At 32.9% G+C, this 21577-nt stretch overlaps 1 protein-coding gene across 6 annotated transcripts in view; it reads right to left on the reverse strand.

The window, feature by feature from the left end:
- LOC130858752 (sodium channel protein type 1 subunit alpha) overlaps positions 1-21577 on the reverse strand; it is an 83708-nt gene that overhangs the window by 10766 nt on the left and 51365 nt on the right. For all 6 annotated transcript variants that reach the window (XM_057745718.1, XM_057745717.1, XM_057745715.1 and 3 more), the window contains exons 17-21: positions 16487-16607; positions 14495-14649; positions 12530-12703; positions 9498-9620; positions 1752-2033 (exon numbers count right to left, since the gene is read on the reverse strand). In XM_057745718.1, the coding sequence (XP_057601701.1) occupies positions 1752-2033; positions 9498-9620; positions 12530-12703; positions 14495-14649; positions 16487-16607 (855 nt within the window). The remainder of the gene's footprint in view (positions 1-1751; positions 2034-9497; positions 9621-12529; positions 12704-14494; positions 14650-16486; positions 16608-21577) is intronic.

The following is a 21577-nucleotide window of genomic DNA, read 5'->3' on the forward strand; positions in this document are numbered from 1 at the left end:
CTTGTTCTAGGACATGAATTTTGAACCCTATGGGCCTGAGAGGATTATTCCTTAGTGAGCAAGTCTAGCAAAAAGCTTTCAGCATCTGTATATCAACACATCTTTGTTTTTATAACACTACCACTTGTGAAGTGGTAGATGTCATGGGAAGAAAGCCAAGTAAGGGTGCTTGCGATGGCAGTGAAGAGAAAGTAAAGATTCTTAGCTAGAAAATAGAACTTATTTGTGTATCAAAGATGGAAATGTTGAATGTGTCAATGGCTGAGGTCAATGATAGAACAAGTTCATTACACACTAGGTACAGGAACAGAAAAAGTGATTCAAGGAAACATTTCAATGAATTGCTAATCAACAGAGTAATGATTCTGTATAAAGCCAAGTATAAATCAGCACTTTAGTAGCAGAATTTATTTAATGGCCTCATGCATGATCTTTACCCTAGATTTTCAGAATTGTTTAGCATTTCAAGTGATTGCTTGAAATTTTCGACTTTTCTTTCTCAATTTTATGGAGGAAATGATACACAGTAGTGATATTTACAAGTGTGATTATTACTTCAGAGTTAGGATAAGTGCCCAAGGAAATATCATCATGTGTCTACTATAATATTTAAAGAAATCATGTGTCTACTATAAAATTTAAAATATTTGCCAGATTATTAAAATCTCTATTTTAATTGCATGAGCATTCAGAGTAAGTCAGAAACATCTACAAGGGAAATAAGAATTTCTAACAAGAAGCTAGAAAGAACTTGTAAAAGAATCACAAATACTGACACCTCTGAAAGAGATGCAGGAGGATTTTGACCAGTGCAGATTGTTTGCTTGTTTAATTTCCTGGGTGAACAATTGAAAACACAATCCTGGTGAAACAAAATAGATTTCTCCCCTAAAGACGCTGCAGAAACACAGGAAAGAACTTATGCAGCTTTTTTTTTTTTTAAGATGAGTTTTCAGTGCCCAAAATAAAACAGTATTTTTACAATGTTTTTCAAACGATCTGGACTCTGTTTTTATCCAATTCTTTCTTGTGATGCAGCTGCAATCAGAAGCAGCATCAAAGAAAAATGTTTAAGAGGCCACTATCTTTTACGTTTTTGTAAATTGTGAACTGTTTTTCAGTCTTAGAGACCCAGTAGTGGAAACATTAATATTTAGGGAAAAAAAAAGTCTTAAGTAATCGTACCCAAGCCCATTTGGGGTGAGACAACGGCTGCTAGTGTTTCATTTCTGTGTCTGAGTGTTACCTGGTATTATTTCATTTCACTATGAAGATCTAATTCTAAAACCTAAATATCATTCCTCAATCTTCAATCCAAATGATGCAATTCAATAGCAGTTAATTCCCACTAATTTGTTACAATCCAATCATGTGTGTTAAGGGTGTGTGTTTGGGGGGAGGGGTGACCCATCAGTGAAACAAGCTTTCCAATTGCAGTAGGAAAAATAATAGCAAATTTATTGATTTACTAATCAACTTGTTCATATGGGAAGACAGAGTGATATGAGAAGAAAGAAAAGACCTTTGGAAAGAACTAAAATACCTGGCCAATACCAACTATGTCTGCACTGCTTGAATATACTAACATTTCTACCCATCTGGGCTCATGAACTTGTACTAATAAGTCAAAATTAGAAAAAGGGAAATACATTGTAAACCTTCTTCTTAGTAACTAAATAATAGCTGTATGTCATCACTTTGTTATTATTCCAAACAATAAACACATTTCAGAGAAAAGAGTGTTCACTTACAACTTGAAGCAAAGAGAGATACCCAAATCCTACATTATCAAAGTTTACTTTCACATTTTTCCATCGGGCAGTCTCATTTCTTTCTATTAGTATTAGGCAATCAGAATGATTATTCACTTCGCTGATGTCAAACATGTCACCAGTTGTGGTGTTAACACAGTGGTAGAATTTGCCAGCAAACAAATTTACGCCCATGATGCTGAAAATTAGCCAGAATATAAGACAAACCAGAAGCACATTCATGATGGATGGAATTGCTCCTAAAAGGGCATTCACAACCACCTAATACACAAATGGAAAAAAAGAAAAGTCAGAATTCTTGTTGGTTAAAAGAAAAGACATTCCCCTAGTAATCTTTAGTCTTTTTTTTTTTTACTATTAGGACTATTCTAAGAAATGTAAAAGCAAAGTAAAAAAGTCTTAAAATGAAATACATTCCTTCATAAGCAATACATTTAGGGAAATGAATATAGATAATATAACAAAGATAAAAAAGTTTTTAAAAAGAGGGGAGAATGTACTAAAAGATTAAAGGGAAAACAAAATCGAGGAATTTGCTGCCAGATGAAGTCAGAAAATTTGTTTATTAGAAAAAGAGAAGTAAGAAATCCTAACAGAGAAGATTAACTCATTAAAAAAGGTAATATATTAAAGAATGAAACTAAAATACTGGGACAAGAGTTGATTTGACTGATTTATTTTAATAAACTAAAAATTCAGATGTATAAATATAAAAATATTATTAAATACCTAAAATAATTTTGTCCTTCATTATTCATGCATTGCTATGACTAATAATAATTTTGGCATAAGAAGCAAGACAATTTAGCATTATGTATTTCATTAGATCATCACATCGTTTATTTCAAGCTCCAGTCATATCAGTAGTTTCATTTACTGAGTTTAATTTGATAAACTTATTTTAAATGAAACATAGTAGAAATTAGTTTCTTAGGAAAATGAGTAAAGGGGGGATGCCATATTTGGGATAATAGTTCCCTAATCTGATGTGACTACATCAAGTTCTATGCTAAATAATTATCTACATTTTTTTTTAATGGAAGCATTTTTGCCCCTCTGAGTTTTTATATTTAGCAACACTATAGGGGTGACTGTCCTTGCTTCCTTCTCTACAGTTCCCATTGGAGATGCACATGAGTAGCTAAGAGAGAGATAAAGACAGGCCCTGAAATTCTCCTAAGTGGCAGATGATGCCTCAGACTTGAACATTCATAGTGAAGTTGAATTCTACCTGTGTACCTCTATCACTGCCAGTCTGATCCAAAAGAAACAACAGGCATCAAAACAGCCTCTATATGCCATTTGATACCAATGTATTTTTAGAACAAATTTTTTGACTGTCTGAAAACAAGATGAGGCAATTCCTTATGCTTCTGAGCTGTGTTTAAAGTCTGTCAATAATTCTAGGCCTTCTGGAGTTAAAATACCGTGTGATAAGTGGGCCAAAGGAAATGATAAAACCGTTACTGACCAAGAGGGGAATGAGAACGAACAAAAGGAGGTCAGTTGAATTACCTAGGCAGATCCAGATGACGTGAGCAATGCAGCCTAGCAAGCTGACACGGCACCTCACCCTTATCTCACGTGGCCTCTGCATTAATACAACTGAAGGAATAAGTCTTCATTTTATACTCTAAATGTGTGGATATGCTTAGATTTCTTTGGATTCAAGATTTGAAAGCTGAAATCAAGTTATTATTTATTTTCCTCCTTTTCCAAATATTTTGCCTACCATCCAGATTAAAAAGCTGTTATCTATTGTGTATATATAAAGCATATGCTAAAATTCATTTTTTTATTTGTTTGTTGTGTTTTGTTTAACCTACAACACCCAAATTAGCCCATGAGCAGAACACTGGCTACCTATACCTATTTCTTGAATTCTTTTCACATCAATCTGTAGGTCTTACACTTTTTTTCTTCAAAATCGTTTTTTGAAGAAAACCTCTCTCACTTTCCCATTTTCATGATCTCCGTCCTAGTTCTGACATCCATTAATACATACTTGTACCATTTTCAGAGGCTTCCAATTTCCTCCTTCCTTTAATTCAAGTAAGATGAATTAATCTTCTCCAACTCTCATATATGTAATGAGGTGGATAGAACTACAGTCTGTCATACAGAGTGAAGTAAGTCAGAAAGAGAAAGACAAATATTGTATGCTAATTCACATATACGGAATCTAAAAATGGTACTGATGAACTCAGTGACAAGAACAAGGACGCAGATACAGAGAATGGACTGGAGAACTCGAGGTTTAGGAGGGGGCGGGGGGTGAAGGGGAAGCTGAGACGAAGCAAGAGAGTAGCACAGACATATATATACTACCAACTGTAAAATAGATAGTCAGTGGGAAGTTGTATAACAAAGGGAGTCCAACTCGAGAATGGAAGATGCCTTAGAGGACTGGGGCGGGGAGGGTGGGGGGGACTCGAGGTGGGGGGAGTCAAGGAAGGGAGGGAATACGGGGATATGTGTATAAAAACAGATGATTGAACTTGGTGTACCCCCCAAAATAAATAAATAAATAAATGAAATTAAAAAATACTAATAATAGTAAAATGATTTAATGACTTCCCACTGATTATCAAATAGTTTCCTTACCTTGATATTCAAATCACTCCTCAATCTACATTTCTAGTTTTAACTTCCCTAGTTACCTAGCCTTCATGCCAATCCAACTAATGTAATTACCATGTGCTAATAACAGTACCAGAGAACTGAAATGCCATTGCCTTTGAAATTCCTTGTCCATTACCTCCCCTTCTGAAACACTCCTTCTTTTCACAAGCAGTAGTTCAAGCAGCGCTTCTGTCATGGAGCCTCGCTTCACCCCTAGTTTAGCCCCCAAAATAGAGATGAGTGTTTCCTCTTTTGAATTCAAAAATCGGAGTTCCAGCACTGGACAGGACTATAGAGATACTGTACTACTGCATTCTCATTTGGTAAATGAGAAAAATCAGCTAAGCTAGGTTAAGTTCAGGATGTAGACTAGAAATGGTACCCAGTGCTCCCCCAACTCGACCTCACTAATCCTCCTTCAGTCGCTCCTACTTATCTGATACCCAGATTGCTCTGTATTAGAGTTAATTGCATTCCCGTAATCTTGACAGATGGTAGGCTTTTTCTTTTTTTTAATTTAAGACAAAAAATATATATTTGTGAATTCCCCAAGGCTTTGAGTACCTTGAACACAGGACTACAAAAATGGTGATTGAATGAATGAATGAATGAAGTAAAGGTTAGCTTAGCGTTTATTGATCAAAACATAATTTTTAAATGTTAGTTCTGGATATGAGATGAGAATAAAGAGCAGAACACAAATAATTTGGGGTTAGCTAATAAGTCTGAGGGGTTTCCTTTGAAACTGGGGATAGGATTTGCACTAAAAGTAACTCTGTGTAATTCATGATATAAGCAAGTATGCGGCAGCAGTGCCTTTCAAGATATGTTTACAATGTTGGCATACATTTGGCCCAGAGAAAAGGTTCATTTTTATGAAGATAAAAGGATTTACTATACAAAAGTCCATTCATATTTAAAATTTCATTAAATTAGGCAATGAAGGATGAGAGAAAGGACTGTCTTTTCCCAAGAGCCCCAAGCCCTTCCTTGGCTCAGCACAGAGCGAGGTGTATGAACTTCTTTCTGGCTCTAGGGAACTGCAGTAATTGGTTCCCAGGTGGTGAAGGCACTAGGCAGAACTGGACTAAATAAATTGGAAAGAACAGATTGAGGTTTCAGGCTACATAAAAGAAGGTGTCTAAGAAAGGAACTATCTTAATGAATTAATACTAGAGGTTGGGTCTCACAAATGTTTTGCAAACCATCATCAAATAGAGTTTCTGCATTCTAACACAACTCTCTTATAGAAACTCTTTCTGTCTCTTGTTCATTGTCTGCTTTTTAAGTAAACCAACGTGAAATAAGGGATTGACAATTAAATATGCAAATTAATATTGGGAATTTTGATACATGCAGAAATGCCCTCTTCTCTGAATGAATTGTCTTTGAACTTCAAATCAATACTACTCATGGATTCTAATGCTTCATTAATCTAAATACTGAAAACTATGTGAATAAAATTCAAAAGTAGGTAAAGTAGAAATCACACATCTTAAAGTAAGAATCTTTTTTAAATCTAATGTCTCATTTGTGTTGTGGGATTTAATTAAAGTATAATAATTATTTTTGAAAGATATGATATATTAATTATCCAAAGAAAAATTCCATCTTTTTTCTCTCCCTCAAAAGTAAAAACTGTCCTTGTACATTATTCTCAAACCTTAAGAATAAACAAAATGTAGATTCGTTTTTATTTAGGTTTTCACTATATCTTCTAAGATACGAAGAGGTTAGTTGGGAGTGATATATTCTACAAAGTAAGTTTATGCATTTAATTCTATCTTAATACACATAATAAGTGTATTTTATTTTTAGGTGGGTGTTCTAGTCTGTATAATTCAAATAAGTGGATGCTTTCATATTTATTTTTTTTTTAATTTAAAACACAAATCACATGTGCTTACTCAGTTCTATCTTAATATATTTTTGCTTTGTTACATTTTGAAAATAACCCCTATAAACTTACACTTAATACAACAAGAGAATGATCATACAATCAATACCAGTCTTATAAAACCTGAAATATGGCACCCTAGCATCTGCTCACACATATCAACAAGGCAAGGAAACCACTGCTGGTATCTTGATGTCAGTTTTCAGGACCCAGACCAATGTGGAAAATAGCAAGTTTCTTTTAAATGCCTCAAACAGCATCATCACCTTGATATGTTAAAAATTTAACGTAACCATTCTAAACCAGGGTCCCCCACCCTCACCCATCAGATCACCTCCCCATAAATGGATAACTCAGTATACACACATCTAGATCATACTCAGTGAAACTCAATAAAGATATCAGCAGTTGGGGTTCAGATCCACAGAGGGTAAATTCACAAAAGGTATTTTTCTCAAAAGAAAATTTAAGACAATTGAAAATAGGGGATTAGGATGTAAATACTGTATTTTCCTTACTGTGGTGCGATAGTACCCTTCCCAGTCCCTCCCTCATCCCACTACACAACGTCACAGTGAAAGGATGAAAGGAAGCAAAAGGGGTAATACAGTACCCATAACAAAGGGCTGAGGGGCGGAACCAGCGCTCCACCCCATCCAAGTTGGAGCAAGATTATCCTATATAAAATAGAAATATATAGTTTGTTATTAGTTAGAAATCTGATATGACAGAACATTTGGTGTTACTTTTTGTATAGGATGCTCTCTGTCTGTTTCCCTATCAATTAAGACTTGAGTTCTTTTGAACAAGAAGGTATTTAAGATTTCCTAGATACGGAAATTAAAAATACAAAATTAATTTTACTCAAGTTATTCATGACATCAATTCACTCAGTTCAGTTTTACAAGTTGAAAAGTTTGGACTGGAAATTTGAAATACAATAAATGTTTCAAAGCTGTCAGCCAGAAATGTGCATAAAACATGCAAAACAGAAAGGGCAAAATGATGATAATTTATTCCTTACTTTCTAAATTCTTATCAAGCACTGTACAGCATGCTTTATTTGGTAATGTTGCATTAAAGCACATGCTTTGAAAAAGTGACAAAATAAAAATAAAATGAGCCCGATTTACATTTTGACATAGCTATTGTGATTTTATGCTGCTAGGGAAAAGAAAAAAAATGAGAGTTTCTGAATATATTCAAAGCTAACTTCCCAATTAGAATCACGATCATTATTTCCATCCTTACCATCATCCATGATTAGATTTTTTACAAAGTCAAAAACTCCAAATAACAGAAACAAAGAAACAAAAACAGAATCAATAATCAGGTTATTTTGTCTCTACAATGCCAAATACACATTGAAATCATTGGCCATCTTAGGCTGTATAAATGCTGTCATTACGAGGCAAGGACCACATTCATAAATCTGATCATTTAAACGATTAGTTCATCTTCTGTCAGCATTTATAAGGATTTTATTTTTTTAAAACTCCAAGTTCCAAAAATTAGCCTCTCCTTATAATATACAAAGCTTCAGTGATCAAAATTATAGATAAGGTTATTTCTGTAAAAATTAAAGGCCCACAGGGTCAATATTGTTATGGAAATAAGCTGTTAAATACACAAATATCTGGTCATTTGACTCATGGATTTAATGAACTTCCAAAAGGTCAAATTTGAAATAATTATAACAGCTTCAACTGCTTAGCATTGTTCAGATTTCCAAAAACTTTTCAAGCGTTTTACTTTGATTCAGCAGAATCAATCAAATGTTTTCCAAAAAATTGAAAAATGTTTTCAAGTAGACAGTATAAAAATTATGTTTTTCTCCAGAACTGAAATTACCAGTCTAAAACAAAAGTGACATTTTACTTGGAAAATAAACTTAATTTTCACATAGCCTGAAGACAATTTCCAATAACATTTTAGTAAAAATATGAGGATCTCTGTGAGAAATAAAGTAAGACTGTATTATATTGTGTTAAATTGTTTCTAGTGAGGAAACTTTTTTAATATATGTTAGGAAAATTGCAGAAGTCTTCCATTGAAGACTTCATCAGGAAGTCTTAAGTTCTTAAAAAGTGGCATTTATAATAAAATTTATTTTAAAAGAATGCATAAGGCTATCAGCAACCTAGAAAATGCAAGTGTAAGTCTACAATACAGCTTTGCTTCTATAAACATAACTAAACCCTAGGCAGCAAAAGAGCAGTGTTTTTATGTTGGACTCACACCTGGTTCAGCAGCTTTGCTTTGGTAAAAGAAGATTTGATTTTAAAAGAAAGAAACTAAAGTTTTATATTATACATTTTATACATTAATGCTTTATATTTTTAAAAAGGCATGGACAATAACAAGTCAATAATGGTCAAATGTTTAACCTGTCATGAATCATAGGGAATGGCTTAATTTTCCTTAAAAGAATAATATAAAATATTGTGTGACTCTTATAAATGGTATTTAAGTTATGGTTAATTTATGAATCATCTATGGTCATTAGTCAAAATTATATTTTCTGTTCATTATCTTATAAAAGTTTAACTTCATTTTCATGAAAAATTGTGTAGATTTATATATAATCTTTGTTGATACTATTCATATAAATTAAGATTAATGCAGTTACAAATTGACGCTATATTAACATAACTTTTTTAAAAAGTTTACAATTCAGTTAATATTTAATATATTAATATTTAATAACCCTTGCATACATTCAAATAATGCAAATTTTGGCATTGTACAGACAAAATTTTGACAATTTAACAGTTTTTTCCTTTACGCTTATATTTAGGCACATGTATGGTTCATATTATTTTCAATAAAATTCATTAAGTACAGTTTAGACCATCACAAATGAGAAGCACATGACGTAGGATTCACTTTAGTTGATTTTCATCATTACACGTAGTACTGTAATAGTGCATCTGCTTTTTTTGTGTACAGCTTTGTAAGGAAACTCCCGAAATGGATTAGGAAGTAAAGTCATTTTAATGAGCACAGCAGATAAATGATATTATATCATTTCAAGGGAGGCCTAAGTTCTCTTGCATATCACCTAGAAGTAAATATGCAACAGATAAAAGTAGCAATTTTGCAAGGACTTGCCATTCCTTTTGCATGCGTGAGTTTTCCTTTTTTAAAATTTAATTTAATGTAATTGTGGCTAAACAGAGTACTTCAGGTTCTTTCATTGTCCTTACCCTCATGCCTTCAAATCGTGATAAGGCTCTTAGGGGTCTCAGAGCTCTTAGTGTCCTGAGAGATTTGATGGCACCAAGTTCTGAGTAACCCAAGGCGTTTGCTGTTAAACTGACTAATGAGACCTGCAAGCACACAAAAATAAATGAATTAAAAAAAATCATGGTCATTCAATTTGTAGTTACTATGTAATGCAACAATTACAATTTTTTAAAAATTTATTTTATTGAAATATAGTTGACTTACAATGTTGTAGTAATTATAATTTTTGTTTATAATTACTCAGAAGATAAATGTTTATATATTTTTAGTAAACCTTTTAAAATTTTAAGAAAATATTTTTAGTTTGATGCAAAGAAAGCAACTTTCATGATGTGAATTAGAAGCTAGTTGAACAAAAAACATTAAATGTCATGTGACTTATTAATGACTCAATTAGTTAGAAAACCTAAATAAAAATTGATTTTAAAAAGGAAGAAAGTCATGTAGAGAACAAACATATAGATACCAAGGAGGAAAGGGAGGGTGGCATGAGTTGGGAGATTGGGATTGACGTATATACACTATTATGTATAAAATGGGTAACTAATGAGAACCTACTACATAGCACAGGGAACTCTACTCAGTGCTCTGTGGTGACCTAAATGGGAAGGAAATCTAAAAACAGAGGGGCTATACTTATACATATAACTGATTCACTTTGCTGCCCAGCAGAAACTAACACGACATTGTAAAGTAACTAAACTCCAATAAAAATTAATTTAAAAAAAAGGAAGAAATCTAGGTATAGGAAAATATCATTGATTATCCTTCCTTTATTTTATTAAGTGCCTGCTGAATTTAGGGCTTTGCCAATGGCTAGTAGTAAAATATAAAAACTGCTATTGTACCAGAAAGAAAGCAAGAAATTGTGTTGGTATTTTCTACTGAGTATAATTGATACCCTCAGAAATTAATGTGCTATCACATTAACTTTGATGTTGATTTTTTGAAGGTGATTTTTTCACTTCTCTAACGTTTATTCCCATGCAAATAATGTAACTTAAAAGTAATTCTATGATGAAACAAATTTTTTATACTAATTTAGAGCTTCTGCCATGGTACCTGGCCCCAAATGGCCAGTCAATAAATATTTACCAAATAAAGAAATAAACTAACTTCATTTGCATGAAATATGCAAGTAAGACTAAGAAATAAAAATTTTAGATGTCTAATTCTCTACATAAAGACCAAAACTTTATATCCAAACAGAGTTGGAATGTCTTTGATTTGAGAATTGCTAGTATTGGATAGTTCAGAATATACTGGATACTATTTTTGCAAAATTTTTTATGTTTAATTGTATTAAATTTGCTTATACTTAATGTGATTTTTATATTATTTGAGATGGGCTATAATTCCTTTTGTCTTTTTTCAGAGCGATACACTGATTCTTATGAAATAATTAAAATAGAATCTTGAAAAATAATAGCATTGTTATTGCAAAACTATAAAATTCTCTTTAGAAGTATTTTCCTAAAATATTTCGGAAATTGCTATAAAAAACCAACTTGTAATAATAAATAAAATCATCATTTTTCCACTAAAAGTTTCAAACATGGAATAAGCATACTAAAGAAAAGCAAAGCTCAGGAATTTTCAAAAGGATTAAATATTTAGATTTAAAGCCTAGTATGAAAAATTATGAGGAGTTGAAACATGACATAACTGCTAATGCTTGAAATCTCAATATTAGAAATTTTTCTCTTTGTGATATGCTGAAGCAATTATTCTTTTGAGGTTTCTTTTTTTTACTGAGGTATAGTTGATTTATTGTATTATGTTAGTTTCAGGTGTACAACATAGTGGTTCAACATTTTTATAGATTGTACTCCATTTAAAGTAATTATAAAATATTGGCTCTATTCCCTGTGCTGTATAATATATCCCTGTAGCATATTTATTTTATACATAGTAGTTTGTACCTCTTAATCCCCTACCTCTGTTGTGCCCCCTCCCCTTCCCTCTCCACACTTAAACCACTAGTTTGTTCTCTGTATCTGTGAGTCTGTTTCTGTTTTGTTATATTGACTGGTTGGCTTTATTTTTACATTCCAAATATAAGTGATAATATACAGGATTTGTCTTTTACTGTCTGATTCATTTCAGGTCCATCTGTGGTGTTGCATATGGCAAAATTTCATTCTTTTTTTATGGCTGAGTAGTATTCTATTGTAAATATAGATTTAAAAATGGGCAGAACTGAACAGAAATTTTTCCAAGAAGAAAATGCAGATGGCCAATAGGCACATGAAAAGATGCTCAAAATCCTAGGGATATGCAAATCAAAACCACAATGAGATATCACCTCACCATGTGTCAGAATGACTCTCTGCAAAGAGACCACAAATAACAAATATCGGTGAGGATGTAGAGAAAAGGGAACCCTTCTATTCAGTAGGAATATAAATTGGTGCAGCCACTATGGAAAATAGTATGTAGCTTCATCAAAAAGCTAAAAATAGAACTATCATATGATCCAGCAATTCCACTCCTGGGTATATATCCAGTGAAAATAAAAACACTAATTTGAAAAGGTATATGCGCCCCAATGTTCACAGCAGCATTATTTATAAGATACGGAGGCAACCTAAGTGTTCATCAACAGAGGAACTTAAGTCACTTACTCAGTGGCACACAACCAATCAGTGGTGGAGCTGGGATTCAAACTCTATTCTGATTCACAATATAAGTAATTTAAACAACATACCCTATTTCACCACTCTCCCTACAGACTTCTGATATGTTTTTTTTCCCACAGTTTATCCTAGATAACCACCACAAATCCCATCTCCCCCATTCTAAATCAGTAAGATAAGCTAAATTAGCCTATTTCTTACAAAAACTAAACTATTATTCAGTGAATTAGTTTAGTGTCTATTAAGCAGCATATCCTGTCAACAGAGAGATCAAAGAAAGAGTCACTATTTTTGAATTAGTTTCTGGATGAGACAAATTACTTTGAATGGAAGACAAAGGTATGCAGGACACTTACATCAACAATTAAGAAGTCTAGCCAGCACCAGGCATTGGTGAAATATGTCTGATAGCCATATGCCACCCATTTTAGAAGCATTTCCAGAATGAAAATGTAAGTGAAAACCTTGTCAGCGTATTCCAACATCGTCTTGATCGTCTTTCGCTGATCAATATATATATCCTCAAATGCCTATAAAGAAAAGGTATGCATTTTAGCTTTCGGAAACTATTATACTATTACAACTATTATAAGCTATTTTTTCTGGCCACATATAAATATTTTTCCTGATTTTATAAAACCGTGTGTGTGTGTGTGTGTGTAGGCATGTGTGTATAACACTTCACTGGAATAGGAGGGGAGAGGAAGAGCAGTGTGCTGTCTTTTCTTTCTCTCAAAGATCTTATAATGAATCAGGTAAAAGTTATGCTCTCTATTGATTTAACTGGAAGGAATATGTAAAAGCATAACTAATGAATTAATTTGACTTGTTCAGGAAATGGTTCTTGATATCACATCTTGATGCTGCTACCCTAACTTGAAGTTATTTATTCCTTTTGTTTCATATCTTTTGCTTCCTCCTGTTGGTTTTTGTTTTTTTGCTTTTTTTTTTTTTTTTGCCATAGAAAGGAGATTGAAGAATTTAAAAGGCTTATATTTTTCATAATGCAGAAATTGTAATTGATCATCACATTGACTGATTTTACTATATAGTTGAGTTCATTTGTCCCCTTCATCCCCTTTATTTTGTTGATAATTTATATTTCTCAGCAAAGATATGGTGCGACAGGAATGGTAAGATGAAATTACTTCTCATTTAGACTATAGTATGTATTCTTCTAATATGAACCTCACTTGATATTTTATATCTAAGTATATATTCATTTAAATGGTGAAAAACTATTTCTTGTCTAAAGTGGTGTGTAGATAATATTTATTTCATCAGAAAAATATAGGTCTGTGTTAGAATTATACACTTTTAAGTTAAAGAAATCTAAGTAATTGTGTTTCAATCAGACAAGCTCTATCATCTTTCCATCCCTATCTATCTGTCTGTCTGTCTATCTATCTACCTACCTACCTGCCTATCTACATCTATGTTATGGCTTAAGAACCCTATTTGTGTCAGAATTTTTTAAAAATGCTATCTATATGCCATACTTTATATTTTTGTAAGTGATTTTCATATAAATAGAAATTGATTCTGATGAAATGAATACCTTTATATAGAGAGAAACCAATCCTTAAATGATCACTTAGGCACACTGCCCAATATTTATTGTTACCAATATTTATTGTTTTCTAAGTAGCATAAGAACAGTGGACACAATTCAAAAGGGACAGAGAAGTGGTCCCTAAGGATTTATGACTATCCATAAAGAGATAATAATATCATTCATAAACAAAATTCATCAGAACTTAGAAGTTACATATACCAGACCACAGGACTTTACTGTAGTTGCCACGCTTACTTTCTTGTTAAAATATGAGTAATTAAACACTCATGTTCTTTGGTTATAATGAATAAGGCAGAGGGACAAATTTTGGGGGTTACTTAATAATAAGCAAAAATTAATAAATAGCTTGTTAGAAGTGTATATATAGATAATAAAAGTAAATCCAGAACTGCATAGTTATACATTGTCTATAGTCTAGAAGGTGTGAAGTGGGATAATTAAAAATGCACTGGAGATGAGTAGAAGGGTGGGTGGGTGGGTATATGGGTGGATGGGTGAATGGATGGATGGATATAGTGATGTACATATGTTTAAGGAAGAATTCATAAATGGAGGTAACAGTCTGCGGGTTATCAAACAGCGGTGATGGCTGATTCCACGGAAATGGAAATGGATGTAGAATGAGGGTTCAGGAAAAAAAATGCATTGGATAATAAAACAACGTTACAGAAAGGATTAATACGTCATCAGCATTAGGTGATTCTAAAACTTAGTATTATAGCATGTTTGCTTAATATTCACTCACCAGAGCACCACTACTGAGAAGAATCATGAAAACAATGAAGGTCTCAAACCAGTTATGTTCAACTATTCGGAAACATGTTCTTCTCAGGTTCCACCATTGTTTTCCTCTCCCTTCTTCCACACTGATTTGACAACATTTGAATCTTTGTACACAGCCTGCAAGTATAATGTTCAAACAGGAGTAGATAAATAACTTCTGCCACTTCAATGATATGCTTTGGTGTGTCCGGGATTCATCTTCTCATTACTACTGCCATCTCTATCTTGCTAGGATAACTCTCTAAGCCTGGGGTAGTAAGAGTACATCCATTAGCAGAGTGGAGTTGTGAAAATTATTCAGCATATTTAAACGGTTCCCTGGATAATACCTGTTTTTTCTGACCCAACTGCTATTGTCCAAGAAAGAACATTGTAAAGTACAAACACATGTCAAGTAGCTTTGCCTTGTACTACTATATCATCCTATTGTACTCTGTTGAAGTCACTCTAGGAAAGGACTTTAGAGTGAAAATTAATGCTAAATAGAAAACTTCCTTTTTAAAGAGGATGCAGAGTAATAATAAAGTTCTCTCCCAACAATGTTGTTTATTACTGTTTAGGTTCTCTTGTGGTGCTCCTAGAAGAGCTTATATAACTTTCAAGATTGATGTAGTCCACTAAAATGTGATTTGCATGGTCTTGCTTTGATGTGGTGTTGCCTTCCCTATACTGCTTTCACTCACTCTAATAAGAATTAAATCAACAGAAACCATAATGGAAAAGAATATAAAAAGAATATACATATATACATGTGTTTCATCTATATCTGAATCACTTTGCTGTACAACAGAAATTAACACAACATTGTAAATCAGCTATACTCCAATAAAAAAATAAAATACAAAAAAGAACTAAATCAACAGATATTTGTGAGCACTTTTGTAATCACCATAGAGGATATTAAAAAAAAAAAGAAACAGAAAAAGAGAAGAAAGGTAAAAAGGTACAGAACATGGACTTTCCCCCCAAAAACCTACAATCTGGTTTTTAGGAAATGATGTAAACTCGAGAACCCTGCCTCAAGCCAAAAAAAACCCAGGTATGCTTGAAGAAAAGGGAGAAAGGAGAAGGGAAAGAAGGAAAGGAAGGAAAGAAGGGGGGAAGGAAGGGAGGGAAAAAGCCAGTAAAGATACGCACAACAATTCAAAAAAGAAAGAGAAGAACTCCCATAAGATAATATGTGATTAGTTATCAGGTGAATTAAATGAATATCTTTATTTATAGCTGTTCAGAAGAATAAGAATTTTCTTTCACCATGATCAGATGAAGGTAGTTTTGAGAACTTTGAGTGATATGTATCATTTATACAGGAGAAGAGGGAGAAAATATATACCAGGCCTATGAGGAAAAAAAATCACAACATAGAGAATATGCAAATATGTTCATATCTTCAAAACTCAAATTCCCAAGAAAATCAGATCATGAGAAATACTAATCATGGAGAAAACAAAGCTCTTAGACTTATTGTCCGTATTGTGCCAGGCTCAACTAGATACTTTGCCGGGATCAGGCATTGGGCAGAGCTTAGTTCCTGTTCCACCTGCCAAGCATTGGAAAAATAATGATTTTGTTAAAAAATACATTTGAGCATTTGTAACTCATTTGACTCTAATAGTCAAAAAGTTATTTTTAAAGCAAATTTTGTATATGAGAATTTTGACTAGTGTTTAAGATGCCAACTTATTGCGAAATCACCATTTTATTTGAAAAATTATAAATTAGTCTTAGTTTTGATTACATTAAAATATCTTTTCTCCATGTTCATGTCCCTTACACATAATGGGCAGATATAACCAAAACATAACATGAGTTTTTAAATCTGTTAGCATATTAGAGGTAATTGAAATAGATTGATCACAAAGTTCTATTCTGAGTGGTCCATTTTGGGTGATCAACAGCTAAAAAAAACTGCACTCTATAAATGGAAGATTAACATGAAGGTCATTTTCTTTACCTTCAGTGAAACAGGCTTCAGGTTCAAGGGTTTCCTCAGGTTCCACTACAGGCTGTTCCTCGGCAGGTGCTCCAATGTCTACAGTGCTGCCTTCAGATGAGCTACTGCTTTCATTAAGTTTCTGAGCACGAGATGGGCATAAAAAGTAAATCACTTTAATTTTGGTAACTAAGAAATAGCCTAACAAGAAAGGATTAGTACTGTAAGCTGATTTTGGCATCTCCTTGAAATGAAGAGATTTTAAGATTAGAGCAAAAGAGTGATTGAATAAGAAGAGGAAATAAAATCATCTATGGTAACTCCTTTACCATAATTGGCAATGTATGAAATCAGACTGCTATGTTGTGAAGTTACAAATGGCCATCAAAACCATGTTCTAAGCAACTCATTGTGCAATGAATTAGAGAAGCCCCAGCGGCAGGAGTGGGAGAGGGGAAGTTAGTACAATTGTCATCATTTTATGCATGATAAAATTAAGGTTTAGCCAGGTTAAGTAACTTGTCTAATGTCATATAATCAATAAGTGCGAAAGCCAAGATTTGAGAGAATTATTCCTGAGCCCAAAGCCCATGCTCTGTCTTCTGTGCAACCACACTGTTTCTGAAACAAAAGAAACAGTGTATTCACAGGCTTATAATTCTTCCATCAGTTTAAAAGTGAAAATAATCCATAGAAAAGATATCAAGGTGAGTCTAACAGATGAAGAAAATCTACAATTCAATCTTGAAGTGATACACAAAAACAAAAACAAAGACACTTTGTTCATAACATAAACCAATAATGGAATTTTACATGATACAAGTATTCAGTATCTTCATGAAAATTATTTCATCAGATGCAAAAAAACTAACTTTTGGGTAGCTGTAGACCTGAGTTCTATTTAATCTTTGTTTATAGTTATTATGTCAAACTAATTATATACTTGCTATAAAGCAAATGTCGTAATAGTAACTTAAGCACAAGCAACAATAAAACATTTTGGTATATAATATTACTTTAGCTCACAGAGAAATTTTTTAAAAGTACTGTTTGAAAAGTCTTTAAAATTTTGGGACAAATCCAGGTTTTGCTTATCACATTTCTTCCCACCTAGTGCCAAATACCAGGCTCCGTATCAAATTTTGTATTCATTACTAAATATCATTATTGGTCACCCAGATTTCAGTTTTCCAATTAGCAACTGTGAGCACTGATGTGAACCTAAAATAATATAAAATTAATTTGTTTATGTCCACAGATTGCCTCCCTAAATATCCTCTCCTAATGTGTCTTGCCTAGATGATGATAAAATAAATTGATACCTTTTTTTATGTATAGTTACTCCAAGTCTTACTGGGTCAGACTTTCTTGAGATGAGAGCTGTTGCCAATATATCCAAACTTATTCTTAAGAATATTCTTTAAAATTATCTATTCTTGTTTTATAACCCAACTTTGTAATATGTTACCAGTTATTATACTTCTAAGTATATTTTTCCTTTAATACATACAGTTGGGAGTCAATCTATATTTTAGAAATTTTAAAAGGATATAAAAGATGATTAAATGCCCATTACTAGTACTCAGATGGGAGATGTACTCTTGGAAAGTTCCCAGGTATAGACAAGTGATTCTCTAGATGTTTACAAATTAATTTTCAAATACGTCTTAAGCAACATAAGTGTATTCCATGGTCTGCCTGGACTATGGCAGGAAAGTAGAAGTGTGCCTAGTGTCACTTAAACTCAGCTTGCTCTTAACTAAAGGAGTGTCTTTTTTTTTTTTCCTGTCCTAAACCTACTTTTTAAACCGAGTTCCTGATTCGGACTGTTTGCAATGTCATTCTTTCAGCACCTAGACTCAAATGTCCTTGTTTATTCTGATTCATTTCAAATATTGACAGTAAAGGCAAATTTAATTCTACCTTTGAAATAACTCTTCTCTCAGTTTCATCTTCCAAATTCCTATGAACTCTGTTCACTCTTGTGACTTCTTTTTTTGGACACTATAAGTTCATCCTTATTCTGGCCTCACCTAATTCTAGACCTTTGTGGACCACAAAGCCTGACTTACGCTAGAAGCCCAATAAATGTTTGGTGAATGAATGAATATGAGTGGATACTTCTGTTTCAGATATTATTACCAAATGAAATTTGTCTCCAATTTAACCTTCCAACCAAATTTCCCAAATCTATCTTCCACAGAAGCTGTGCTTTAGTCAAGATGCTTGCTTCTAGTGGTTTTTGCCCATCACTGTGGAAGAAGAAGAATTACTCTTTCATCTTCACCACTTTATCCACACAATTGTTTCAGCACATACTGCTTTTTATCTAGCCCATCTCCACACTAATTGACTTAATTTCTGGAAGGATGCTACATTCAGGTTGCTTTATAAGGTTCTTTAAAATCTTCGTCCTCTTTGAAATAAACCTAAACTGAGATCATAGTTGATGAATTGCAGGTGTGGCTCATGCTAAAGCAATGATGCAGAACCGCAAACAAAAACAGACCCAAACAAGAGGCCCAAAGAGACATTTTAATGTAAGTATGTATCATTTTTCAAAATGAAGCAGTTTAACGTTTAGAATGGGAAGGAGTCCATATACATTTCAGGAATGGGACATGATTACAGATTTTATTTTTAATTTAGTATTCACATCTGGTTTAAATAATTCCCTAAAGTAACATTTTACAAAAGAAGCCTAATAAGCCACATCCTGGCTGACCTGCTTGATAGACCTTGATTCTCACACTAGTGAGGGAAACTTACCCAAACTTTATCATACTGACATCAGATAAAATGACAAGTGAATGTTAGAAAGTCCAAACCACAGGCAAGTAGGCTCAGGCCAGTTAATCTACTCTAGATAAACTACGCTAACCAAAGAAAAATGTTAGTGCTTTTTCTATAACTTCATACATAATATAAATAAATAGCATTAGTGTGAAAAAGAAAAGAAAAACAAACAAAATAAAACAGATACAGAAGTGACTGAGCTGAAGTGTGCCTAGGCAATGCATGAGAGGCAACAAGATTTTGATTGATAAACTAAATAAAGAACATTAATAAGTAAATTTAAAACTAAATAATAAATGTATTAAATAAAAATAGATTAAAATACATAAAAATATTAATAAATTGAACCCTAGCTTATTGAGTCATTGGTGTCATCTCAGGATTCTGCTAATGACACTAAAGTTTGTGTGTTTCATTGATTTTTTTTCCCGAAGAACCATCTGCTATACTAATATCATCTGCTACATTGATAATTCATTAGTTTCCCTTTATTTATGTTCCCTTTATTTTGTCATTCTTTTTCTAATTTCTCAAAATAAGTTCTTTGTCATGTTCTTTCATCCTTTCTTGATCATTCTTGTTAATAGGAAGACATTCAATGACTGCTTGGTCCAATTTCACAGATTTTGAAAGAAAAAGTTCTTATTTTCTAAGCAGCCATTTATATATTTTATTTTCTGCTTAATCCTATATTTTGTTTGGGAGGAAAATTTTAATTTTTCAAGTGGCTATATTTTTTCTATCATTTTATTATTAATTTCTTGTTTAACTGCATTGTGATTAGATAATAGCCCTATATGATGTCTTCTATCTTGAATTTATTGGGATAATAACCATACAATGTCTGCTTGTTTGAATTTATTGAGACAATTTGAAATTCAGTACGTTGGCAATTTGTATAAATATATCAATACTATGGGCCATTGAAAATAAGAATTCTCTGTATATATAATTTTTGAGATAATATATATTTATAACATTTTTACTATTTGTATTATTCAATATATCAATGTCCTTATTTAATTTTTCTATATCCATCACAGACTAAAAGAATGGTATTCAAATTCTCACAACCAGTATACTTTTATCAATATATTCTTCTATTTCTCATTATTGAAATCAAAGATGATGTGGTTCTAAGTTCTTTATCTGGTTGGAGTAATAACACCATTACACAAAAAGGGAAGGAAAAGATTTTTAGAGGTGTGGAAAGAGTCCATCTCTATATTAGCACATCAGATATGAATTCAGATAAAATACTAAATAAATTGGATAACAGCAAAACTAAAACATTCTCAAATAAGTACTTGTATTGATTTAAAAAACAAGGACAATTAATTTTTCCTTTTTTTTTGTTCTTACATTGAAATTTAATTTTATTTTGAAATTCACCCATTCACATAATGAAGTAATTGGTTCTCATGGTCTTTGAGATTAATAGACTATTTAAATATTCATTTTCATGTTTAGTAAGCCATTAAACAACCTTTAACTTAGTAATTTCCAAATGGGCTATTTCATTTATTTATTTTTTTTAATGAATTGTTTCTTTTTTTTTAAGTCTGTTTATTTTATATTTTTATTGGCTGTGTTGGGTCTTCATTGCTGTGCGCAGGCTTTCTCTAGTTGCAGAGAGTGGGGCTACTCTTCATTGCGGTGTGTGGGCTTCTCAGTGCAGTGGCTTCTCTTGTTGCGGAGCTTGGGCTCTAGGCACATGGGCTTCAGTAGTTGTGGTACGTGGGCTCAACAGTTGTGGCTCACGGGCTCTGGAGCACAGGCTCAGTAGTTGTGGCACACGAACTTTGTTGCTCTGTGGCCTGTGGAATCTTCCCGGCCCAGGGATCAAATCTGAGTCCCTTGCATTGGCGGGGAGATTCTTAACCACTGCACCACCAGGGAAGTCCCTATTCCATTTAAAAATATGTATATTTTCACATGTAACTCTCAATAGCTCAAGTCTATAAGGACTTATATTGTCCACGTTTTTTTGGCAGGCTGACAATAAGAGAGCAGAGAGAATGCAGGAACCGTATTGTGTCTGAAGCATCCACTTTGCCTTGTACACCAGGGCATTCAATAACCACTTAATAACTACAACCCTGATGGGAAAAGCATTTTTCCTCCTCAATGGATTTATGCAACATTTCTTGCTTTTTAAAAATGTTCTCTACTATAGCAAATGATTTTGACCTTGAGGGTGAAGCAAAACAAAAGCAAAGCAAATAGTACACTCTACAATATTTCTTTGAGTAAGTGATTAAATGGGTTTTTGTTGTTGTTGTTCTCTGACTTGATCTTCGGATGTTTATGCTTTTA

The sequence above is a fragment of the Hippopotamus amphibius genome, chromosome 8 (genome assembly GCF_030028045.1).
Source record: "Hippopotamus amphibius kiboko isolate mHipAmp2 chromosome 8, mHipAmp2.hap2, whole genome shotgun sequence".
Taxonomy (NCBI): domain Eukaryota; kingdom Metazoa; phylum Chordata; class Mammalia; order Artiodactyla; family Hippopotamidae; genus Hippopotamus; species Hippopotamus amphibius.